Raw genomic sequence first — 26,527 nt, forward strand, 5'->3', positions numbered from 1 at the left:
GGGGAGGCGGCCGCCTTCCTGCGCCCGGGCCATGCTCGCCCCGAGGTTAGTAACGGGACTCGCACCGCGGGCCCTGCGCTCGGCTGGGCCCGGCCCCGGCGCAGAGGGACACCCCGCGGCCCCCGGGGCTGGGAAGGGGTGGGTATGGTTTGCCTTGAGGATTGATCCCCAAAAAAATGGCAAGGGAAATAAAAGGGCTCTACCGCCATTGAAGCCTGAAGGTTTTGACCTCAGTTATTTGACCGCTTCCCCCAGTGGAAAATGTTGCTGGAATCCGCTGTGCTTTGTAGTTGCCGTGATGTTGAGTAAATCAGATACCCGTGGCCATACTGCCTGGCGGAACTCGCGTCCTCCTTTAAATTTCTTACATAACTCCACGAATGCTGTAAACAAACTCTGCTGCTCAGCAGCTCTCCAAGGTTGCTCATTCACAATGTAAATATTGTTCCTAAAATCCCCTGGAAGGTGAACATAGAAAGCGGAGCATATTTGCTGGCTGATGGTACCTGCGGGCCGTGTGTGGAGGGCAGTGGGGCGTCAGCCCTCCCCCGGCCCTGCCGGCAGCCCGGGGTACCCGCTGAGGGGGGACGGGGCGGCGCGAGTGCGGTAAGCCATGAGAACAACTTTCCAAAACATCTGGGGAGAAGTCTCAGCACACTCCAGTTACTGCTTCATGTAGTCTTTAATGTGGCACAGATGTACAGTTACTGTAAATAATGGAGGAGTCGCACATTACAGTCAAGTTAAGGTCGATTCATGTGTTGCTGTCAAAGTCCTCTCTTTAAAGTCCTCGTCTGTCAGAGTTGTTTGAAGCGCGTGTGTTTGAGCTGTACGGACACGGCTGACTTCTTGCTATCTGAATTGATAAGGAATGATGCTCCCTGAATCTTTCTGTCACATTTTTAATCAGTAACTTTTTGTGTTCATCAATCTGTCTTTTAAAAAGGGGGGAAATAAAATCCCCAAAAACATTTCTGCTTGTGATTTGCTTTTCTAATTAAATTCTTCCTTAAGCCAGAAGTTTCTGTGAGAGGATAGATATTGTTGATTGAAGAATTTGATGGTTAACTTGGGCGCCTTAACTGCAGAAGTACCTTTCAAACACACTTAGCTGCTACTGCTGTGGTCGGTTTGGTTATCAGCTTTTCAAAGGAATTATTTTACTATGTTGGTATGAGTAGTCATTCAAAATATAATGAAGCTGTTGTATTTATAGTGCTTCTAGTGCTTCTAGAGGTTTCAGTAATTCGATTTTATTAGCAATTACAAACAGTTTCAATAAACTTTTAATGAAATGTTTATTCCTTTTATAAAACAGTCCATGAAAAAATCTGATTTCTTAAAACCAGTTATTTGAACACTGGTCCCAGTCTAAAGGTCTAAAGCCTCGCTTTTTTTAGCATTTTTCTCAGCTTTTCCTGCTTCACATCAACTACTGTTACATTGTGTATCTGACGGATAGAAACCATAATTTGTAAACTTTAATGATCCAGGCCATTTTCCCTCTTTCTCTTAAGAACCGTTGGACTTGGAAAGAAAGCTCTATAATCCCATCTCCTGACAATTTGACACAGTTAATTCCAGCACCGTGACCATATTTTCAGAGACTGGCTTGTGTTGTTAAAGCTCTTATTAAATAAACTTGCTATTCTCATGTTGTTGATATCTTTTATGTGCCATGTCATCTGTTTGAAGGAAATGATTAATCTGCTGCTCTACTGTAAGATTCTACTTGATGCAGTCTTTTATGTGATGGAATTAAATAAAATCCCATAAACTGTTGAGAACTTGGGGTTCACAGATTGACTTAAGCTGGTACCCACTTCTAGAAAAATAGTTGCATGACAGGCATTGAGTGATGAATGAAAGTATTTTTTCCAAATAAAAAAGTAGAAAATACTGTAAGGAACAACGCTGAAATTACTATAAGAAAATGTAACTGCCGTTTTTTATTTCCTCTAACAGTTCTGCACAGTTTCACCATTGAGTTTCAACACCACCAAGTTTTCCCAGAGCCTGCAGAACAGACTGATGTACCCTGGCAATATTGAGCACACATGTATGTGGCTAATCTTGTTGCACTAGGACACAACCCACTGCTGCGTCTATTTTATGTGCAAGCTCTCTCCTGACATTGGCCTGTAGTTTTCTCTGTCTGATCATAAATAGTTTTTACAGTATTTTCCAGTGACTCAGTATAAAAGGTTTGTTGCATGTGCCAAGTTTGACTTCAAAAGGATGTTAATATGGCTGAATTATAAAAGCTGCACGTGACCTAGCACATGAATTGGTAGAACATAAGAGGAAATGTCTGCCAGAGGTGTTTGGGTGGGCATTGCAGTTGTGGGTACAAATTAATCATTTCATAGCTGCCTCTGAATCTTTCCAGTAACCCCTCTGACCTTCTAGCTGTTTTCATGGAAGCTTCTTTGCTCTTTCCTTATACTGTCAAATTTTCCTTCCCGCTTGTTAGAAATTTTAGGGAAAGTTTGGAGTGTCCCTTTAACCTCATCTTCTATCATTTGCTTTTTGGGATGTTTTTTTCCCTCCAAGCAATTCATAGTGCCTTATGAACATGAAACAGTTCAGACTTCTGCACGGATACTTCTAGTTTCCATTCCAGCGGTGACTTGCCTTTCTAGATCATGTTCTGTTCGTCCCAATATATGCAGTAGCCTGACTCACTCTCCAGATGTGAACGTTGGCAGGCTCTGCTCTATTTCACTGGCTTCATTTGACTTTCTCAGAATAAGGTTATTGTGCCTTGAAGCACCCAGATGGTACATCGACTTTTGTATAGTTTACTTTTGAGCTAGAAATGAGACCTTAGTTGTGGGTCCTAATTGGCAACCATAGGATTGTATTTCAGGTGTCTGTTGGTAAGTCTGCGTTTTGCAGTTCTACTGAAACTATCTTCCCAAAAAAGTCCGCTCTGTAACTGTAGTAGCAGCATCTTCTAAAGACAGACCGCATCCTCTGCAGAGCCTTCTTCAGCTTCTGAAACATTCACATTTTCTGTCTACTGATCTTCACAGTTGGCAGGAATAGTTCTTCACTTGTGTATTTTTGTAGTGTGTTGTGCAGGTTTTTCAAAGGCAACTGGAGCCACTGTCATTTTTGAAGGGAGTGTTATGGGGAGGTGGCTGAATCAGGTAAATCTTAAAGGTTTGGTTTACAACTCCTCCTCCTTTCTGAGAAATGTGCTGTTGCTCTGACAAGGTGTTAGACTGTAGTTAGAACAGGGAAAACAGTGATGCCATGTTGCAGGTTAGAGGACCAGAAAGTTTCTCAGCTTTGGCTAATGCGGTTGGCAGGAGGCTGAATAGTTTTTGTCCTTGGTCCTTGAAAACTCGGTCAGAGCTGATGGGAGTTCTATTCAGCTGTTGGTTTCCACCTAGATGTAGTTAAACAAAACTTGGGAGAGATGAAATGGGCTGATGTTTACGCTCCAGAAAATATAGTGCATTTTAGGAAACTTTTTATAATTAATGCAGTGTCCAATTATACCTAGACACTTGCCATTGTGGTGATACTGAAATGTTCCAGCTCCACTTTTTGAGTTGTTAGTGATTTTTTTTTAAAAATGTATTTAATTTTCCTAACAGACGAATTCATATTTACAGTTAACCTCAGCAGAATTAATGAGATCAGATACCATTTCAGATTTTTTTCAGATATTTGTTATATGTTAAAATTTTGTTGTTTACATCTCAGGTACGGCCTCACATCAGACCTCTTCAAAAATTATGGTACTTTAAAATGAGCCATGAGGTTTACCACACAAAATGAAAACCTAACTGTCGGAGGTTTGGAGCGGGCAGGCAGTAGAAGTGCAGAGCAGAGGTTCTGGCGTAAATTTTTTTTTTCTTTTTTTTGGTAAAGTTGAATTACAGGTTTTGATTTTTACAGGTAACATGTAGTCTGTACCTATTGCAGTAAGGTAACTTTGTCATCATTTCTGGATTGTATGTGTATGCATCTGTTCCAGCAGTGACGTAATTTGTCGTGTAATAAATCCCAGAGTTTTACTTAGGGATGGAATGATTGATTACCATTATAAAGCAACCGGTGCTACCTTTCATAATCGTCCCATGAGTGTTAGAGAAAAGATGGCCAAACATTAAAAAAAAATTCCTGTGAGAAAATGTAAGTAGGATCTGAGATTGTGTTAATTGATTTTACTGTACATTAGATCTAGATTTCAGTTTTGTGGGTTTGGCTTTTGACTAAGGTCTTACATCATGCGGTTCTCTTGCATTCTTTCATACTTGTGAATATTAAGCCTTCAGGAAGGGAAGCTCTTCTGTATCTGAATGTTTTTGCTTGGTGCAGGCAGGCAGTAATAGGACACTCCTTTATGCATTTCACCGCTTATTATGAATTTACTTCTCTTACTGTGAAATCTGTTCTCCTAGTTATTACATTTGCAAGTAACTATCGGGTCCAAGATTTTATCTCTGAAAATCTTGTTTTGGTGAGGATAAATATAGAAAGTGTGACTTGTGTTTGTTTATATGGAAGATTATCTGATTTCTTGTTAGTATTTTTTCAATGGTTTTATTTTGACTTCCCATCTCAAAGGTCTTTCCATTGGCTGTAGCATTGAACTAAAAAAAACCCCAATTCCTGAATTGAAACTTTTTAAGGGAAGGAACTGCAGAATTCTGAATTGAGAGGAGTGGAGGGAGCAGGGGAAAACAGGTACAGTTGGTGCATGCGTACTTCTGACTCTGAAAGAACTTGCGTAAATGCGATGCTCGGTTCTCCAAACTGGGCCTGATGCTTAAGCTGACAAATTCAAAAGAACAAAGGCTCTTTTATGGGAAGAGTTAAGTTTAATTATTGGTGGCTGAAGAAGCTTTGAGGCAGTGGTTAAAATCCTGGGTGCCTTTGCTGAGTTGTTTCTAGCCGGAGGCAGAAAGTGAAGACTTAGCCACCTGCTTCTTTCCTTGCTAACCACACTTGAATGGGGGAAGAAATGGCGGATTTGCCAGCTACAGACCTGGGTTAAAGCACCACTTTGTAGCCAGCTGGCTAGCACAGCCTTTCGGAGTCCTCCAGAATCACAGCAGGAGGCATAGCTGCTGTAGTGCTGCTTCCAGAAAGGCCTTAATGGAAGATCAGTCGTCAGTTTTTTCTGTGCATTAGTCTGAACATGATCTTCCGTTTGTCAAAAAAATGTCCTGCAGGGGGGAATACACTGTACAAATAATGTTTAAATAACAGCAATGACAAAAAGGAGGGGCATTCTTATCTTTCTCAGGAAGCCGTATCAGGTGTCCAGATTCTGTGGAGGAAGTGATTCTTGCAAAAACAATAACCTCTTGCAAGTTGCTTACTTGAAAGCTTTTGGGCTTAGAGTACGAAGCCATAAAAGGAAAAGGCTACTCAAATTCACAGGGAAGCATAAAGCTAGTTAAGTGGGATGAAAAAGGGTTATGCATTGAAGTGGCAGCCGTTCAAAGTAGATGTGGTTTGAAGAGTGTATTGGGCTGTTTGGAATATTTTTTCATGTTACGAATACTTCAGATAATTGGCTGACACTCAAAGAGCAAACTGCTAATACTTTCAGGTTTTGTTTGGGTTTTGTTAGTGAATTTGGATTGCTTAAAAAATTCTGAGTAAGTGAAACATAGGATTTTCCCCTCTGGATATATATCACTGTATTTTTGAAATACCACCTTAAATTCTTGTTTTCCAACCTCACAGTAACAAAATTAATGTCTGCAAGTAGATACTTTTGCAGGAAATGATCCCCATCATGTGGAGAAGATACTTTGTATCAGTGGATTGTAAACCCTTAAATAGTCTTTACCAAAAGCAGCTGTCCTCTTTCAGACTTCAAAGTTTGTGAATAAATACAGTAAAAGATGTTAGAAAATGAATATTATAAAGATGCTGAAAATACTAAGAGCATATTTGAATTAGGTTACCCAAATGAAAGTTTACTCTTAAGCAATATCATCCATTGTGTCTGTATAAAGAAAACATATGATAATTAAAAAGCACTGTAAGTGGGTACTTGTTCTTTCTGCAAGTGAAACACGCTCCTACAGTACAACCATTTCGAGTTAGAGCTCTATTTTCTGCCAAAGGGAGTGTGAAACGCCTGTGATTTCTTCACTGGGAGGTACAGTAATACTTTTGGCATCTGTTCCTTAAGGATCTGCAGGCTGGAAGTGAGTGCAAGCAAAACTGTCCCCTTCGGTGGGCCTCTTTTTTTTCCCTTTTCCTTAAGCAGCTGGCAGCCTTAGGCTGTTCCTGTAAGATGAGTGTGAATTACCGCCACTCTGTGCCAGGGAACAGAACAGCCGCATTTAAAGGGTGTACAACAACAACAAAAAAATACTAAGAACAATGCATTTTCGCTACCTTTGAACTGGTTCCTGAGGAGGACTGAAACATTGCTTTCAATTAACAAACATTATTTAGAAGCAAACTGAAGCAGACTTTCAGCTAACAGTCAGGATGTGTGTGGTTTTGGTATGACATCCATCTGAGCACATGATGCTTGGTAAGTGCTGGAGCCTCGGTTATGATTCATTGGGGAGAAACATGGAAAACAATGTCTGTTTTTCAAGTGTTGGAGAAATGAATTTAAGGTTGGAATCATGTATAATTTTGGTAAAATAAACCTGCAGGTAGCTTGAATACCTCTGTTAGAGGGGAAGTAAAGGGTGATGAGGCTGGCTGATGTAATAGCGTCCCGCTGCCTGATGTTTGCTCAGGTTCTCACCGATATTAATTGCTGGCTATTTCTTAAGCCAGTGGAGATGCATTGGCAGACTCACCACTGAAGATGGAGTCCAGAGTTAGATATACTGATTTCTAAGACACAGTGGAGTCAGGGGATGGTAAAGCTGTTTGGACAGCTAGATTTACTTGTAGCATGTATTTTTGAATTATTTTTCAAACATGGTCAGAAATCCTTCTATGTAATTTTCTGCCCTCATGTTTGAACTAAGAGATGTATCTCTGTACTCGTTCAGTGCCTGTGGAATTTTTACGCTAATTCACGTTAGTGAAATATAATTATCTTCAAAGACAGGCAATTTTGATTGCCCTTTCAGACAAAACATCTAATACTAAAACAAGAATGACTTATCTCACTAATAATAATTTAAAAAAATTGTAACAAACTTTCAGTTTCTAACAGAAAATTATTTTTAAAGTTAGATTTTCAACTAAAATTATTTCATAATATGAAATTGATGAATACTCTATAAATAATTTTCTGTACAATTGTTTTACAAGTGGAGTCAGATGTCTGTAGGATTTGCTATTTATATTTAAATAGGAGGGACTCAGAAGTGCTGGTATATTTTCACAAGGGCAGAGGTATCATGTTACTACTCTGCCCGGTGCTGTAAAATTTTCAGCTGGGCTCAGAAAAAATAATATCTGATGTGGAAGTAGAAGCCTTAGCTATTTTTCTCTTTTTTGCTAAGACTATATAGTTGAAGGTAGAGGAACTGAGGAGAAGATTTTTGAGGAGTGGAGTATAAACTGTTCCCTGCCCGGAAGAGGAGTTGTTCTAATTTAAGAAGAGGGAATTATCTGCCTACAGAAAGGGCTAGGGTGTGGTCTGCTGAGATTGCTGAGATAATTCAATAATTTTAGGTATCTTTAGGGAAGGTCTGCCTACTGTGCTGCGCTTCCTGGCCTCAGACTGATCCCAGCTCTCAGTTTGCTGGTCCCTTCTTCCAAAAATCTTTGCAGAAGAGTTCATTTGTTTATTACTTTTTTGCACCAAAACTACCACTTCACCAATATTTAGGGCTGTGACTTTTTGTTTAAAGTGAGGATGAGTGAAATAGGTGCTGTTGTGTAAAATGGAAAATTTCTTTTGCTAGGGAATTTCAGTAGGTTTGTTCATCACTGCTCACTTGAGAGCCCCGCCCCCCTCCTTCCCCTGTCAATGCAGCACTGAGTTGTTGAAATCCCAGTTCTAAGAAAAAAACCCTCAGACAACTGGTGTAGCTACGTTTTTTTTGTTTCATTTTACAAGTATTTTTGGTGGAGGAAACAAAGTTTTTTCCTTTGAAAATCAGCTTGTGCTTATTAAAATATAAAAATTCTGAACAGGGTTTATTTTTATTTTTATTTTTTATTTTGAGGCAGTGAAAAGTAGGAATCTACTGGAGCTGTGTGTGGTGTTGCAGCCTCCAAATAGTTATTTAAATTGTAGTAGACCAGATAATATTTAGTTGAAAACTAAGATTTTTGGCTTGCAGCCACCAAAGATACTGCATTGCAGCAAGAAGAGTGAGCCATCTCTACACAGCATTGCCTTTATCCCTTGAACAATGATCTTAGCTATGTCTTTTCATGTTATTATTTCCCAGGCTATCTAATGGCTGTTGTCCAGGTACAAAAACAGTCTGCAAAGGCGTACTATTTATGAAGTTCCATGCTTGCTTCCTCAGGGGTGGTGAAGGATTAGTTTGCTGTGTTCAGTAGCTGTTTCAGTACTGTAATTCAAGATGAGGCTACTGTACTTTAAATATAGAGTCCGTTGTGCTGCCATTAAGTCACACATTTGCATCAGTCATTAGCTCAGAGCAATGCAATTCTAAACTTCTTTCTTCTGAATGCTGATACTGCAAAGTAGTCTTGTGAATTGAAATGGTACCAAAGCTGGCAAAAGATCGAAATGGAGCACTGTGAGAATGTATTTCCTGGCGCTTGGAGTGCTGCGTTATTGTGTCTAAATGGGGCCTATAAAGAAGGATTCAAGAAACATGATTTTCAGAGAACATCTTGAGCGCCAGCTGTGAAACCTTGAAGGTTAGATTTTATGGTTGATTCTGCTAATCTGCAACTACTAATTTGTAATTAGTTAAAAAGGAGAAGCGATAGGCGGGGGGGCTGGGTGGGGGGATCCAAACGGTTACAAATTGTATTGTTATTCTGTTGGCTGTTCCTCCCAAGCATGTCAGGGGAATTTGGCATAGAGAATCAGCTGTGTCCCGAGGTTCTCAAGTCACTGGTTGCCTGGTACCGTATTAACCCTAACTTGTACTGTGATAAATGAGTTTTGAGTCAGGCGGCAATAGCAGATTTTGAACTTATACAACCAAGTGACTCTTGAGCCGGCTGAAGAATAGCACTGAAGACTTGTGATGAGTTCAGCAAAGGTCCTGCTCCTGAATACAGCACAGATCTGCATCCTCATCTCAAGAAAGATTATAGCTTTTCTAGCTCTTACGTGAGAGGGGCCACAATGATGACAAAGATGTGGCAACAGTTTTTATTTGAAAAAATTAGTACCTTGGAGGAAAAAAGGCGGTTGAACACAGATGAACTCAGGAGTGACACGAGATGGTCAACAGGAAGTGATGGCTTTCTCTCTGTCCTGATACAAGAAGTAGGGCAGTAGCAGACTGAGCCATTAGACTGTAGGTGAAAAAGAAACAAAAGAAGAGCCCATGAAGATAAGGTACTTAACAAAGCGTGTAGTTTAAACTGTGGAATCCATTGCCACAGGATGCTGTTGAGGCTAAGAGTTTACATGGTCTTGAAAGGCACATAAACAAATGCTGTGCAACACAGCCAGCACCCCTGACTGCCGGGGCAGGTTATGGGGCAGGTTATGGCAGAGCATCCCCGCACCCTGTACTGGGGTTTCAGATTGTCCCTGATGCTGCCAGCATGGCTGTGTCGCCATGCCACGTGAGGGGCGCTGGGCCAACCTGCCGGCCTGAAATGGTGCACCAGTGTGTGTGTGTGAACAGTGGGAGGTAGTGGTGTGGTGTTGGAGAATGAATGTGAACACCAGTGTTGGTTTGATTTTTAGATGATACTGAGAAATCAACTTAAGACAGAGTAGTGTTATTGTCTGTTTTTAACTAACATAAACCAAGTAACCATTAGATAAATCTAAGTAAGTATTTCACTTACAGAAACCTGGAAGGTTTTCTATAGCATTTTTGTTGATAAGCTTTGGGGTTCTTTATTTTCCCCTGTTGGCAGGGCTTATTTTTTCCTCTCAGCTGTGGGCATTCCTTTTTGAGAGACTTTCTCAGATGTTGAAATAGGCAGTAGCTTCTTGGAGTTGTAACTTACTTCAATATTGCATACTATTTGTACATCTTGGTTTCTAGTATTACAGAAAACATTTTTCTATTCCTTTTCTATCTCTGCCTAATATCATCAAAGCATTTTAAAGTATAACATAGCAAACTGATATGCAGCAGCAATCTTTAAAAAAGCAGGGGAAAAACACCTTGTAAATTGATTTTACCCACTTGTACAGAGGACATCTAGGACACTTCACTATTACTTCAAGAGTCTTCTGAAGACAGACCGTATTTTCTGTAGAACCAGCTTTTTCCTCAGCTCATGCTTAAGTGAAAGATCACCTGAGCTTCCCTTTTCACACTGAGGCACTAGGTGACTCTTACCATACTGGTATGTTACAGGCTGCCAGTGGTACCTGTGCTTTCTTGGCTAATGGTTATGAACGACTGCCTTCACCAGTATGAATGAAGTACCTATCCTTTGATTCACTGGTTTGCCTTTAATGATGATTGTATTGCTGTATGGAAACTGAAATATCTCATACTTAAGTACAAAATCAGTATGACTTTAATTGCAGTGAATGATAGGCTAATTATGTGAGTACATCTACTGAGATTTACTGTTCAGTAGTAGTTTGAAATTACTCTTTTAAAGAACGGTTGTAATTAAACGATTCTGAGATAATTGCAGCATAGTTTGCTTTTTCTTCATTTTCTGATCTGAAAATTTTGCTTCCTGCCTTGACTCACTGCATTTTGCTGGTATCAACCCATGTCTTTTTGAGTAAAATGAACTTTTCTCGGGCTTCAGTAATGCTTAGAGAATATTGCAGTGTTAGGGGACAGAGTGGGATTAATAGTATGTTAAATGAGGAGGTGTCTGACCTTAACAAAACATGATCAGTTGTTCCTTTAACTTGGTGGTTTTAGATAGGTATCTGATGAAATTCTAGGCTGAAAAAAACCCATTGGTTGCCAGAGCTTGCAAATGTAAATCTTTGGCTTATCTTCACAGCAAGGTGGCTGGATAGACCAGGGATACCTCACTGAGCGATTCTATACCCCTCCTCACAACCAAGCAAAATGCCTCATGTTTCTTAAAGGGATTTAATGTTGCATGTCTCATTATAGCTTGTAACAATAGTAAGTCCTTTGACTTTTTTCTCTCTTTCATGTATTAGAAACAAGACTGCCAATGGAGATTATCGGAAGGAGCACAGAGAGAGGAGTCGCAGCCCAATAGAGAGGGCAGCTGCCCCAACTATGAGCCTTCATGCCAATCACATGTATGCCTCAATCCCAAGCTTGACCATGGATCAACCTCTAGCACTGACCAAAAACAGCATGGATGCAACCCGAACAGTTGGCATCACACCTACACTGACTTCTGTGGAACGGCAGCAGGTACTGGTTTCTAGTTGACAAGAAACTCGGGGTGGGTTTAGGAGTCTTTGCTGGAGAGACAACGAGGACTTCCCAGATGTAAGCAGAGTGTATTGTGAGTTACAGTAGGTAGGCGATACCATTCTTCAGGCGAAATGTGTTTTCAAAATGCACAATGAATGTCATGGCTCATTGTGTTTAACGTGAATAAACTGCCGATGCTTAAATGTATCTGTCACAGATTTCTTAGGCTTCCTGCTTTTTTCTGATGCTTTTCTAAGCTTGTGAATGCATGTGTTTTAATTGGGAATGCAGAGTCTGAGTTGCTCTGTGGTTAAGCAAGGCTCCACTACCTGCTAGGCAATAACTGATGTAGTTCATAGATATAGAGGGTAATCATCTGTGCTCCTCTTGGCAATCGTTGCGTGCTTCCCTCCCCTCTCTCCTGGCTCTCTCCTGCTGGGACTGCTGGAGAAGAGGTGCAAGACAGAAAGGGCATCAAGGAGAATTTTGCACTGAATTTTCCAGGTGAAAGAAGCTGGAATGACATTAGTTGTTTCAGCCAGCCAAAAGCATTCACTGCGTTGTTCAGAGCAATGTTGTATCACTATTTCATAATGACTTTTCCTAAAGAGAAGTAATGATTTTTGATTATTTTCTAGTTTATTTCCATATGTGGGAGTGGGGTTTGTTTTGTTTTGGCTGGTTGTTGTTTGGGTTTTGGCTTGCCATCTTGTATTTGTTTTCCTTCAGAACTGCTGAAGATGAGCCATCTCTGTGCAGTTTATAAAATAACCGTTTTCTTGTATGTCAGACTCACTTTTAATCCCTCTCACAAGTGGAGAGACAAAGCAAGATAATTGAGTTGTGATGAGCAGCAGTGTTGAGAAATTAAACTGGCCTGCGTACCCAAGTTCGTCCATCCTTCCTTCCTCCTCTCCTGTGATGCCCTACAAAGGGTAAACACTTTAAGTGGATGATCTTTCAGAGGTTGGAATTTTTCATATGCAATTTATGAAAGCTGCTTTTCACTGGAGCAGTATACTTTACATCTGCTGTGTAGATCTTCACGGCGGTTGGCTGTGTACGCTAGTCTTTTACATTTTGCTAAGCCAAAACGCCTAGCTTTACACTAGTGTTGCTGATATCTTGCATCATTTGGCACGCAGATTGCAGAGTTATTGTTCTGTGCAGAACGGCTCTTCTTTGCTCTCGGCGTTCAGTGATGACAGAGGAGGAAGGGACAGGCTTCCACTGACGACACTGGTGCCCTTTGATAGTATTACCGCTGCGTCTCAGCCTAGCAGCTAACACCACTGACACTCTGCTATTTTGGTGTGTTTGACTTGGGCTGATTCCTGTTGCCCATTACCAGATTCCTTTCTCTTTTGTTATCTTTGACATTTTGAGCTAGATTACATCTGTTTTCTTGGGAAAATAGGATGTTGAGGTAAGATCTTGCTAAGAGCACAGAGTAGAAATCATACAAAGAAAGAAGTGTACTGAAAATAAGAAACCCTAGTTTGATGATTTTTTGGTTTGGTTTTCTGGGGTGTTTTTTTAACATTAACATGTTGAATGGGATTTTGTCTTGCTCTGTTGCTAATAGAGGTGGGAAAAATACCTTCTTATTTTGGCAGCATGGCGTTAACTTAGCTGCTGTAGTCACTGTTACTAAATTCTCAGCTTATCTGAGTATTTTCATTCAAATATGTATAGTCTGCTCAGGGCTACTGTATACACAGAACCATATCGGGGGATTCTGTAAGGTGCCTTACCCTGTCCTCAGATCCTTTGTGGTGTTGGTACATGCATTCTTGAGACAACTTTTTTTATTACCTGTCTCTTTCTGTACTTCCCACCTCTGCCATGTCTAAAATACTCTTCTGAAGAGATAAGCATATATACACATATCAAAAACCGCGTCATAGATGCACAAAATCTTGGCCTATATAAAAAAAGACAATAAATACTTCCACATGTGAACTGCTTACAGAAAAATGAAATAAATCGCTTTTTTCTTTACTGCACTGACAGCATAGTAAAAAAAAAGTAAATAAGATGTAAATAGCATGATTTCCGTTGTGTCTAGACAAATAGTGTTACACCTTCCCTTGAAAGCTCATCTCTTTACTTCGGTCTTGCTCTTACTCTGTCTAGACTAAAGTACCACCAAACAATGAAAACTGTTTCCTTCCTTGTTGACTTTGTCTGGTGGTAGGTAGGGTAGTGATTTTTGTGGCTCTGCTGCACAAATTTTTTTAAATGGACAAGAAATTAAAACTGTGTTAATTACCTCAATTCTGTGAATCTTTTGCGCACTAAAAAATTAACTTGCATTGAATATAGCAAAATGGACTCCTTGCATCATAAAACAGACCAGAGATGCAAAGCAAAAATATTCCAATACCCAAGTTATTTCCCTTCAGCCAGCTGGAGAAACGGGGGCATTTCTTTTCCTAAGGCCTTGTTTCAATGTAACATTTATACAGTAAACAACTTTAAGAAGAGTATTTTATGTTCACACTTTGTACAAAGTATATATTGTAGAATTCAACTTACATGAATAGATATTTTGGAGAATTTGCATGTGTTCAGGATGAAAAAGGATGATGTTTATCATGTGCTAGAAAGGCAGATTAATTGCAGCAGTAAAATACTTGCAGTCAAGGCTCGCTCAGGAGCTCTTCAAATTTTACATCTTAAGGGGCTTATTGTTTTGTGGCTGAAATATGGAATACAGAGTTAGTCAGGCTAGGAGAGCTTAACTTCTGAATGAAAAATAATGACATTAAAACTTGGTTAACACTAAGATGACAAATACCTGTAAAATTTGTAAAGCCCTTCTGAGTCCTGGAATCAGAAGGATATGTGGACATAGAACAAAACAAGTGTTTAATGTGTTGACATTTAGTTCTGCATAGTTAATGCCTGTGAAGTTGAAACAGTCACTGTAAAATCACTTTAATGCTTTTAATGATTTGCTTTTCTACTACCCTTTTTCTGTATGGCTGCTTGCCACTTAAATAACTAAGAACCATTATGGAAATGCAGTGTGGGTTTTTTTAATCAGACAAAGAAATAATAGCTGAATATTTGGGGTTTTAATATGCTTTATTGAATTGGACAGTTTATGGGTTATTTCACTGCTGGGATTCAGTTCAGTGTTTGTACATCTCAAGTGATTATGCAATGAACTGCTGCTAATATGGCTTTGGCTAATTGCCTTAGTGAGTGACAGTTTTCTTTTTTTCTTCCATATTAGAACCGTCCATCTGTAATCACATGTGCTTCTGCGAACAACCGGAACTGTAACCTCTCTCATTGCCCCATTGCTCACAGCGGCTGCGGTTCAGCAATGACTGCCTACAGAAGACCCTCTAGCAGTAAGTTACATGTCCACACCCTTAACACCCTTAACTGCCAAACAAAACTGGCTCACTAACCTTACCTGTGTACCCACTGACATATTGACGGGAAGAAATGAGGGGGAACAATGGACACCTGTCTGTATCCTGTCTACCCAGAGACATGCTAGCACCGATCCCCTCTGCACTCTTTCTAACCATCCATCCTCTGCCCCAGTAGAAAGTACCCATTCAAAATTAGGTAGAGAGGTGTTCTTTTTTCTGGTTTTGAAAAGCTTCAAAAAAAAAAACCCAAAACCAGCAAACAAACACCACACACAGACAAGTAAGTCATTATGTTTATTTTAGTCTAGGGGACAAACAGCAGACAGGGCCAGCAGATCCAGCTATGCTCGTATTTTAAGAGCTGGAGCTGTAGTTTCCCCAGTCTTTCAGTAGTCAGTAGATTTTTATGATTCAGCTGCAGTTACAAAAATCTTTTCCTGCAGATACAAATACTCTTCCAAAGCACATACCCTCCACCTTTCTCTGTGTGGTTAACACAAAACGCTTTGGAGGGCAGTTGCTATAGCAACCCAAGCAGGGAGCTTTAGCTTTCTACCTTCTGTGCAATTAGTACTTTTCACAAAATCTTTTCATGCAGTGCTTGCTGGGGAGCCTTGGGATGTTTCTCTTCACTTTCTCTCCCTGTGCGACTAGGGCAAAGCACAGCCCTTTCATTTCAAGGCATATGTCTGCTGATGCATAGATTTAACACGCAGCATTTCCAAGTCTCTGGCAGGGAGGCTTCTTCAACCGGAACGTGTCAATGTAACAATACTGGCACGACGTGTGTAGGAACCTAGAAGTCCATAGTAAGATGATGATTTTTTTTTTTTTTATTTAAAAAATCAGTGTATTGTTGAAAACTGGAATTAGAAGCTGAAGTGAGACCCTGGAGGATATATTACACTTTTAGAGAAGTCAGTAGTTAGAGATCTGAGATGTTGGAAGTTTTCTAGAAAACTGCTGTTCCTTAAAGAGAGCTCCTCCATTGAGGCCCCAGCTGTACTGACACGGGCTTTGGGACAGTGGTAAAGGTTTGCAGAAAATATTTGTCTCTTGTCACTTGAAGAGGTCTTTGTGCGTGATACATTTATTTTAGGAACAATCAAAGCCTTTCTGTAGCGTGAAGGACAGTTTTAAGTATTTTTGAAAGATAAATCTCATTCGACCACACAGATACTGTTTCTAAATTGTAAAACTGCAACTCTCTCATATTTAGTCTGAGGAATTATTACTCTTACCATTCAAAACCTGTCTCTTAAGGTCCCGTGTTCCTCTTGTGATAGTATTACACCATTTTAACACTCGTAGTACCTAATGCAGGGGTAACAATTGATTTAGTTTTCTGACCGGCTCCTGGCACAAGTGCGTAAAGCAAGATGAAACCCTGAAATCAGCTTTTGGCATGCTGTAATTTAGAATGGGGTCTCCTCACATCTGACTGGTATCAGCAGGCTGGAGAGCTGATTTTAAAGAACTGTTTCTTCTTTAATTCTGTTAAAATCTAAATATAAGTTCTATGTGATTGTTTTGGGAGAGGGTTTCCATAGGATCAGAGCTGTAGCTGTTACTACCCTGAGGGAGAACTATAATTACATATAAAACGCTTACCTGGTGCAGGTCAGAAAAATGCAAAAATGTTTAATGCCATTTATTACCCTTTTTTTTTTTTTTCTCCATTTTAACAAGCTCCTTCCCCACCCCATGCACTACCAGTTCTATAATGCCGTAAAGAAGTCAGCTTTATGCTGAGGTGATAGGAAAATGGGAGGAAGTAGGGGTGCCAGGATTCTGCACTGAAATAACGCCTCTTCTGCCTCCTTTCCCGATCCAGCTACCACTGCCTGTGACCCAGTGGTGGAAGAGCACTTCCGCCGAAGCCTTGGCAAGAATTACAAGGAGCCTGAGCCAGTGGCAAACTCTGTGTCCATCACGGGATCAGTTGACGACCACTTTGCCAAAGCACTTGGGGATACATGGCTTCAGATTAAAGCTGCCAAGGACGGAGTCTCCAGCAGTCCCGAGTCTGCTTCGCGGCGGGGCCAGTCTTCCCCTTCCTCTCACATGGTCAATCATAATCACTCGCCCTCTGTTGTCTCATGAAGAGAGGACCGTGACGTTTGTGAATTTGCATGGTTTGACTGAGCTTTGAACAGTGCTTAAAATAGTGTTGGGGGAGGGGAGATTAGTTTTCAACACACGTTTTTGTGTACTCACTTTTTATTTGTAAAAGGGTGCCCTTAAAGATGATAGCAGGAACTATTTCATAAAGATTCATATGATGTAGCATCCTTTTTTCCTGCCTCAATTACCAAAGAAACCTCTGATGCAAATCTGCTGCCCCTTAAAGAAAAATAATGCACGCTAATCCACAAAAGCCATTACACTTAGTTGGTTGACCCAAATGCTTTTTGCTTTTATTAGCTTGAGACTAGAATTTGTCTGGTTTGCTTACGTTGCCTTTTTTTTTTTTCCCTCTGTGAAGTAATTTTGTATGTATATACTTGAAAAGAACTGTCATGTATGATTTGCACTATTGGAGGAGGACTGAAGTTGCATAGCAACTTTCTGGAAGATGCTAACATTTTGAGGGCAAACTGCTGAAAAAAGGGTTTAAGGATGACATTTCTGTATCAGTTTGATTTTTTTCTTAAAGCAAAACAGCTTTGGAAGGGGAAGTCTCATACAGGTTATAGGTCTTTCTCTCTTTAGATTTCAGGTGCTTAGTGCTTGCAACTGGACTGCATACTTTACAGAACACGGGCATTTTTTCCTAAACACTGCAGTTTGTTAGAATAGAGCTGAGGTTGGAGGGTTCAATAGTGCTTAACGATGCATGTTTTATGAAAAATAGCTGGTATCTATTAATGTATAGACAGTAAGAATCATAATACTTATTAGCTTTTCTTCAGAATTAGTTTATTTTTGTCAGTAACAATCCTAGATATACTTACTGCTGGTACAGTTGTACTCTATGATATTTGTATTTGATATTCACTTTAGTAGCAGCCAGCAAAAGAGGACAGCCTCAGGACAGGCCTCAAATGACGCAGTGTAGAGATAGATGATGCGTGGTACAGGATGCTATAGCTTTGCGCATGACTAATTGTTTCTGTCTGCAGCTCTGTCTGCTCAGCAGTAATTTGCTTCCTAAACTTAAGTCTGTGTAATCCACCTTTAACTAGCTGCAGAAACTGCTACCGTTACGTATCTTGGCTGGACAACAGATTGTTACAGTTTGTGAAATATGATCTTTAATTTTTTTAAGCTTATTCATAAACCTATGCCAAGTTGCAGCATACATTCCTCCATTAGAAAACTTTATACAGGTATTACTGCATTTATTATCATTTGCTATATTAATAGCTACTAACTAGAAATTAGGCAGTAGAGGCAGGCGTAAAACCACAGCTGTGCTAGTACTAAGAGCTTCTCTTCTTCTTGTTAAGTGTAACTGCTCTCCCCCATACATTCCATCTTCCCAGTACAGTTGCAACTAGGGCTTTTTTCATACTGGGTTACCTGAAGCGATTGGTTCGGTGTAGGAAGGTAGAACTAGTTGGAAGATGAACTACACGTGATGTATTATGGACTATGTTACAGTATTGGGTCCATGGTGGCTTTTATTTTATGTTTCTTTTTTAAAGTTAAGCTATTTAATTTGGAAAAGGTGCAGGGTAGAAAGAGATCGGGAGATTGGCTCTTACTCTTGTTGAGAAGGTGGCTGCTCAATTTTCTTTAAAAAAATTAAAAATAAAAAAAAACCACCGAAGCCCCCAGTTTTACACATTTCACTACCATCTTACTGGGTAGTCAACGCTTACTTGCTTTGGCATTCAGTCCCCTACTCTCTGTAGGAAGATTGTTAAAAGAACACTTTTTTATATAGGTAACTTTAAGACCATCGTTACGCTGTGCGTAAAGAATGTACAGAGAAATTTGTAGGTATTTTTTGAGGAACAATTAATTTGTTAATGATATGTAGCTATTTAATTTTTCCCTTTCCTTTATTGTAATCATTCATTTTTTTTTTGTTTGGAGAAAAAAGTTGATCTTTTTTTTGTTGTAGATTTGTCGGTAATACAGTAAAAGTGCAGGAACACAGTTATTCTATGAGAACACTGCATTAGCATTAATAGCCACTAGTTTGTTATTGCTACAGGCTACTGAGCATTGTAACAGTAAAATACTAATACTGTAGATGGACTCTGTGGAAAATGTGACTCCTATATTTCTTTGTAAACACAAATAAGATAATGTTTTTAAAGCTAATATTTTCAATAATAGCAGTTTTACAAGGTTACATTTACTTATCTGAGATAGGTAAATGGATTTGAGGGCAATAAAGATTTAATGTGATATGTCCAGGAAAACATATATTAGACACAATAATGTCACGAAAGCCAAAGGGTTGGGGGGAGGTGGAAGGAAACTAAACTGAACTCACCATCACGAGACGTGGTGAAGTTTCTTCACAGAGCCAGGTTATCTACAGTTCAGTTGGAAAGATTCTCTCTGTGTTTGTAAATCTGTAATATACCATTCTTTTGTGGCCTTGTTTCACCTGGAAAAAAAAAAGGTTTGGCAGGCCATCTTTTTTTTTTTGTACTTAAAAGTAGCCTTAAAGAACAATAAAGTGCTCTTAAATCACAGGTGTGTACGTACCCTTCTGTATTGCTCGGTGAGAGAGGAGATTGGTTCCTATACTTCACGGCTGAGAAGCAGGAACAGACTGCTGTTTGCGACGTGTTTTCCGTCGGAGGAAACCCATGGCGCTCGGGAGCGTTACCCCACTGAAGGGGCTGGTGTAGCTGGAGGCTGGTGGGGTCTTTCCCTGACAAGTTTGGGAGTTGGTCAAGAAACGGTCTTTGCCGCTGGGCAGAGTCGGACAGACATACCCCCGGCAACAGGACAGCTCTGGCCACTGCCCAGGGATGGGGTCACTGCGGGGGGCGCCCAGCGGTGCTCTCCACGTGGGGCTGAAGCAGCTCACCAGGAGCAGTTCCCGGTTTGGAAAACACCAGCTAGGCCAGCAGTTCTGTACTGTGGATGAAAAGACCAATGTCAGTTTTCTTTTTTGTCTTGTCCCTCAACTTCTTTTAAGTTTTACCTAGAGAACCTAAAGAAGACAGCTGTATTTCAAACGCAGACAAGCATGGTCTCCTGTTTTGGGTGAGCAGCTTTTCAATAGATGGTCACTCCCTTCATTTGACTGGAGACAGTTAAGCCTTAAAAAGAAGTGTTCTACTTACCTGATGTTCAGAAAGGTGGGTGAACCAGGCAAGAGCCTGCAGAGGTATTTCAACTCAGGGTGTAGTAGAGGGGTCTCCAAAATAAAAAAAGGAACTCCTAAAAATAACGAGATACAAAGTTACTCTTACATTAGCAGTGCCTAAAGGGTTTGTAAAAGCCGGCATGACTTACATGTGCATTGTTAAAGTAAACGGCTATTTTTGGGGTGTGGGAGATTCCATGAGAACACATCAAGAATGATTAGTTTAACACATCTGAAAAACATCCCTCTCTAAATACCCGTGGAAAGCAGCCTAAATACATGCTTTAAGAGCATTTGGGAGGGAGGCCAACTACAACAAGCCTCACACGCCTCTCAGTCTGCTTTCTGGAGGGAGCTGGTTTCCTTTCAGGAAAAAGTCATCCCTACATCAACATTTTGGGGACTACGTGAAACGGGACAAGCAGCATTGCTATCTTTCAGGTCAGTAACTCAGAGAGAGGTCTATTTTCTACTTGGTAAAAGGAAAAATACAGTATTTTTTTTTTCCTACCCCATGATTTTTCTAATTAGTGGCAAGCAGTAATTTTGCACAAAAGGGGAGCAACATGGCCTAGAAAAACTGGACTATACACACACTTCATATCATTATTAAGTCCTATACTATTTGTAATGGCTTATCTTTTTCCATGAGCAACTTCCAGCTATGCATTTGTAATCTCGCCCCTACGCACACACATTATTTGTGCTAATTTAATACAAACCAGAATTTTAGTTTCAAAAAACAGACCCGTCGTCACAAATATACGTAGGATTGAGTTCAGCTCGGCCTGCTCAGTTCAGCGAGTGACCTCTCCTGAACAGTTTCTAGGTATTTCTAGGTATTTCAAGCTTCTTCAGTTGTGAAAATGAACTTTACATACATCTAGAGAGAGAGGCCGGCTAGCTGGACAGTGCTGGTGTGACACGCTAGCGGCACAAAGGAGTACGTCACTGCACAGGTGCAGAGGCAGTACGGCTGCGTACTTGTTAAACCGGTATTAATGGCCTTGCTGGTGAGCGGTGCTCACCCCATAGGGCTGAAGGGACCTCGCACGATGTTTAGTTCCTTTAAAACTACAAACACCGAAGCAGTGAAGGGAGTTCCTAGCCAGTACCACGCTCCGTTTTGATCCCGCCGGGGTGTGTGCCGGCTGCAGGCGTACTGAAGTCAGCTGGCTGTCGCGGCCCCTGCCACTGCTGCAGAGAGCGCGGCAGGGACCGACTGCAGCTGCTCATAAAGCAGCGACATGACTGCACAGCCTAACTGAACTGTTTGTCAGACTCTAGAACTGGCACAGGCACAAAACTGGAAATTGTAACCAGTTCACCATCACCGACCAGAGCTGTGACTGCACCAGTTCAGAAGCTGCTTCACGAGCAGCAGCTGAACTGTCACCGCAGCTGAGCTGAGCGCTCCCAGAGGGGCGCAGGGGGCTGCTGGGGGTGGGACCAGAGCCAGCTGCTGCTAGGAGGCCAAATCAGTCAACAGAGAAAAGATGTAAAGTTGTCTTTCAGCCTTGCTCAGAAGCCTTTGTGCAATAGCAGAGCACGGAGAACTCGCTGCTGACACTGCGCTACGTACGTTCCAAAAGAGGTGCTGCTCCACAATGGCTGTGTGAATGAAGCCTTCTCCAGTATCCAAACACCATGCCAGTAGGTCGTGTTGCTTAATGTGATACCCTGGCAAAACACATCAGAAGTATTTCAAACATGATTTGTGTATAAGCTCTACTCACCAGTGTTGGCACCCTTACGCTTGGCTGAGGGGAACAGTCACCACTATCTTTAGATCCTTCTTGAGGAGCAGTGAAATAAGAAACCAGTCTGCATCTTCCTGACGTGCAGGAGCTTCCATTTCATCTGGCATGGAGACAGATCCAAGTACGTAGCACGCAGTGTCTGAAGGGTGTCTCCAGCGCTCCTCCCTTAGCAGACAAAGTCATTACACAGCTGGATTACGTTGTGTGTTGAAGCACACTTTATCTCTGAAGGCCCATGACAGAAAACATACCAATTTAATAACAATAATTTTTTAACCTCTCCTTCAATGGGGACATTCTGCCCCTCTCTGTGGAACAGCTATCATCTCAACTGCATTTCTTGGGTATAAGACAGCCAAGATACATCATTTAATTGGTTGTTTTTAAACTGCAGTTACATATAGCTCCACAGCAGCTGCCTTGTTCTTCACACAAAGCTCGCCTATTTTCCCTTGGTGCTCTCCTGACACAGCACACGAGGCACCAACACAACGTGTCTCTAGAGGCTCACGAGGGAGAGCTGCTCAGAGTGTGTGCTCTGTCTCGGGATTACATTCACCTCCCGTGGAAGAGTGGGTTTTATACAGCTTTTACACCCAGGAGCGGTGCTGTGAGGCTCACGGAGGCAGCTCTTCTCACCAAGAGTGACCTTTAATACATACACGATTTTTTTCCTCCATCAGCACAGTCCAAACCTTGACAGAGACCAGCAGATGCGAGTCAGTATGACTTACCTCTGCACGTATCACGTATGGCAAAACCAGGAACATAACCCCTTCAGTACACGGCCTTCCCACTGCTGCTCAGCCTTCAGTCTCAAAATCTTATTGATCGTAGCGAAGTTCCTGATTGTGTTCAAGCCTACTCCCACCCAGCCACTGTCCCAGGGAGACACTGTCGCTGACCAGTCATTTCTGCAGAAAAGGGAAGGGGAGAGCACGTCATTTCATCCTTGATGTAAAGCCACAGGCACCACTTCTTTCTCCAGTTCTCTCATTTCAGATTTTCTCTGAGACATTTCATAGTTTACAGCAAACTCAGATGTAACAGCACCCTCAGCACAGGCTGAAAGAAAGCTGCAGAAGGAGACAAGTCCAGTGTGGCATAGCCATTGCAAGAACAGTGGTTAAATTGCAAGACAATGAACGATTTTTAATTGAAATTTCAAGGACAAATCGTCCTATTGCATTTTATCTGACATAGAAATGGCAGGAGGAGCACCTTCCAGCAGCTGGCAATCTTCCACTGAGCTTTGGAGCTTTTAGTTCAAAACTACAGTTTGAATTCCTAAGCCTTCAGTCTTCCACAAAACGGCTCTAATCAGGAGACGCAGTTGCTCCGTGCTTGTCCGTGTTTACTCTTGACTAACTGGTGGGCTTGGCATCAGGTGTGATTTTTACTTGCAGAAAAGTTTCAAATTTTCCTGCTTAATTCTGCTCGGCAAATCTGATCATCCCAATTGCAAAACCCCACAACTATCCAAAGGCACCTTCCAGAGCAACGCACGAAGGACTCACTCTGCTGGTGTGGGAGCGGGACCCCTCTGCACGCGCTCCCGGGGCCCACACAGGGAGACAGCACCCTCTCGGGCAAAGCACTTTTGGGCTCCTTGCTGACACCCTCAATATTGCTGAATTTCACTCACAGGATTTTCCTTCTCCTCAGGAACTTCCACACCAGTAAATACTGACTTAAAAGAGGCAGCTCTTGCTGGACCAGCATGGGGGCACTCATGAAGGGAACCGGATGCTCCACCGAGACTATCGTTAAAGTTTCCAAACACGGTTTATGTTTAACACGGACAACGCACCTCAAAGAGAAACAGGAGCAGCAGCTCTCCAGACACACCCCCTCTGGATGAGCCCAGCGTACACACCCTGCAGAGAGACACAGTGGGACCAGTGCCAGAATGCCAGACTCTTCCCAGCACAAGCTCCTCCTACGTGGGTCCTTCCTCCGGTGCTGGAAGCGGAACGCGTCATACTGAAGGCAGCCCCCGTCCTCCTGTGACAACAGCATCCCTAGGAAATAGGAAATTAAATTAAATAGGAAATTCTCATCTTCTCCTTTGTGACACAATCAGGAGCCCAATTCATCAGACAACAATGCGCTAACTTAGGGGTTTTATAGCTGCTAATTGCTGTATCACTTAAGCATTTATACGGGGCTGACATGCCTCTCTGCTAAGAATGGCTGGCATGCGATTAGTCATACACGGACATTCAGACTGACATGCATTTATATTTTAACGGAGTTGGAAAAAACAGAATTTCTTCTTCTATAGGCTACTTTTAAATAATGATGAAGCAGTTACCGACTTCCAGTAAGAACACACTTCATTACATTCACACGAGACTTTCAATCTTTTTTCGCCTGTAGGCTGGCCACTTGCACCCTTCACTGCTGCACTGGTCATTCTGATTTTACATTTTACTTTGCTAAGCAGCAGCTTTCTTAAATGCCAGGGAGAACATCTGTCTTCTCTCCGTCACAAAGACAGACCCAAAGGCACCTGTCAACATGAAGCTGTGTCAGCTACAGGCCTGCTACATTTAATAGTCAAAACACTGCCTATCTCAAAACTGTTTACTCCGTTTGGGCCACTACTATGCATGCCCAAAACTTCCGATAGCGCCCTGCTATTCATGGTGGAATCAACATTGCTTTTTTAATGCAGGACAACACAAAGCTCAAATCCCCTGCTGCCTGAAATATTCAAATAATGCCGGTCTGGTTGTATTAATGGCGTGTGGCTTGTGTGTTAAACCATACATACGATATACCACAGCAATTATATTAGTTCTAGTTAGTTAAAATGAATTATAAAAAATACAGGATTTTTTTTGCTTTCAGAGAAAAAAATGCTGCAGCTAGCTTAAAGCAAACCCAACATTCTTAGTCTAAACCCAAACCTTTGCACTTCACTGATCCACTGTGGTCTTCTAAAGTGGAAGTGGGGATGAAAATAATGGAAAGAACTAACAATACTGAGAGGCTAAAGCAAAGGCCTTTCCTCTTCCTTTTACTTCCAAGCGACACATTCTTAACTTCTTCAGAAGAAAATGCATGTATTCCTATAGCACCGCAGTAGTACAGCACTGTTACGGGGTTTACAGCAGAGCAAAGCCCTTTTCTCTTACTTTCACTGACATACCTTTATTTAACTCGATCTTACTGTTATTCATCAAACGTTTTCTCCTGGCATTAATAGTCACTCACGTTGCTTTGGCCGCTAGAGCTGCTTGTTCTGTTTTACATATGGATATAAACACATCTGCTTTGACAGCAAATCCAAAGTAACAGAACCACAGAGAGTTCAGGAAACTTCAACTTAGGTCTCACCTCTTGCCACTCCTGCCAGAGGCGCAGTCACCGGCAGCACCTTGGCTTCCCGTCTCACAGCCGGGACACGGAGCTGCTGCAGCTGCTCTCGGGGAATCCCCTTGGTAGGGCCGTGGCTGCCCATGGAGAGGCCCCCTCCAAGGAAAACAGGTTCAGTAAGTGGACGAGAAACCCCCTGCTCCCTCCCGGGGTGCCTGGAGGGTGGCAGCCAGCGTCGCCGGGCATTTCTTCACAGCGCAAACAATCTGAGGTAAGCAAGGTGCTTTCAAAAATTATTACCAACTAGGACATGATTCAAATAGGCAAGAAAAAGACCCCAGGTGAAGACCTCCTGCCACCGAGCTGACTTCCCCCGCCAGTGAAAATGCTGGAAAGAAATTAACTGGAACAGATACCTAATTGAAGATGATGATAATTTGTTCTCCTTATTCAGAGTTGCTAAAAATAAAGAGAAGTCATCCTTTGTTCTGAAGGTCTTTTTTTATCTTAAGGGTAACCTTTTGTCACTTGTTTGTAAGTCTCTCTTTCCCAGTCATTCTCATACCTCCCACAGGAATTTGTCAAGCAAGATTAAAAGAAGTCAGTTCTTAATCTGCAGAGCCGATTTAGTAAAGTAACAACTGAAACCAGCAAACCTTTTTCTCTACAAGTAAGGAGTACTCTCATTTCGTCCGCAGAACACGGGCATACGTATGTACACAATTCACCATGTGCTTTGAGAAAGCCTTGATGATGTATCAGGAAAGCAGAATTAGCTAGTCCAGGGGAAAACAAGAGCGTGCAAGACGTTTTCTTTACCGTAATAAAGCCGTGGCTGTCTGAATATAGGCTAAGAACAGGGGGCAGCATGATCAACCATATAAATGTAAAACTTTTAAAGATTGCACTGCAGACATTGTCTAAAATGCACTATTTCAGGGAGCTTTGTTCTGAACCACTCCTCTGTCATTTCATGCATTTAGCCTTCAGCTTCCCTCCGGAGCTGCCCTAGTCTATACAATGTGATGTCATTAGTTCAAACGTTGAGTTTTCAGGTGGGGAAATAAAGAAAAACCCAAGTCTGCAAAGCCACCACCACACAGAACGTGGTGTGATTTTAGGACTCTTGTTTTAAAGATTTTCATGGCTAGAACAGATTTCCTCAGAACAAAAAAATAATGCTTTTGTTGTTGCCAGGCTTACAAATGTAGTCTGTAATGTGAGTCAAGCTATGACCTTTCAGGATGATGCAAAATCAGCAGTAATAAATCAAACGGTGACTTTGCTGACATGTCTGTAACTTAAGTGATTAATGCAACAAATAAACAATTTCTGCTTGGAAATACAGGAAAGAGA

The 26,527-nt window shown here is 41.5% G+C and overlaps 1 protein-coding gene across 3 annotated transcripts in view; it reads left to right on the plus strand.

Moving 5' to 3' along the window:
* The window catches only part of VGLL4 (vestigial-like family member 4), a 90,168-nt gene extending 71,604 nt beyond the window's left edge, over window positions 1-18,564 (plus strand). For 2 of the 3 annotated variants that reach the window (XM_009889935.1, XM_009889934.1), the window contains exons 3-5: window positions 11,201-11,423; window positions 14,668-14,788; window positions 16,650-18,564. In XM_009889935.1, the coding sequence (XP_009888237.1) occupies window positions 11,201-11,423; window positions 14,668-14,788; window positions 16,650-16,918 (613 nt within the window). In that variant the 3' untranslated portion in view covers window positions 16,919-18,564. Of the gene's footprint in view, window positions 1-6; window positions 46-11,200; window positions 11,424-14,667; window positions 14,789-16,649 lie in introns of those variants that run through there. The other variant, XM_009889936.1, reaches the window with a different exon arrangement.
* The last annotated feature ends 7,963 nt before the right edge of the window (window positions 18,565-26,527 follow it).

The sequence above is a fragment of the Charadrius vociferus genome, unplaced genomic scaffold (assembly GCF_000708025.1).
Source record: "Charadrius vociferus isolate BGI_N301 unplaced genomic scaffold, ASM70802v2 scaffold67, whole genome shotgun sequence".
Classification (NCBI taxonomy): Eukaryota; Metazoa; Chordata; class Aves; order Charadriiformes; family Charadriidae; genus Charadrius; species Charadrius vociferus.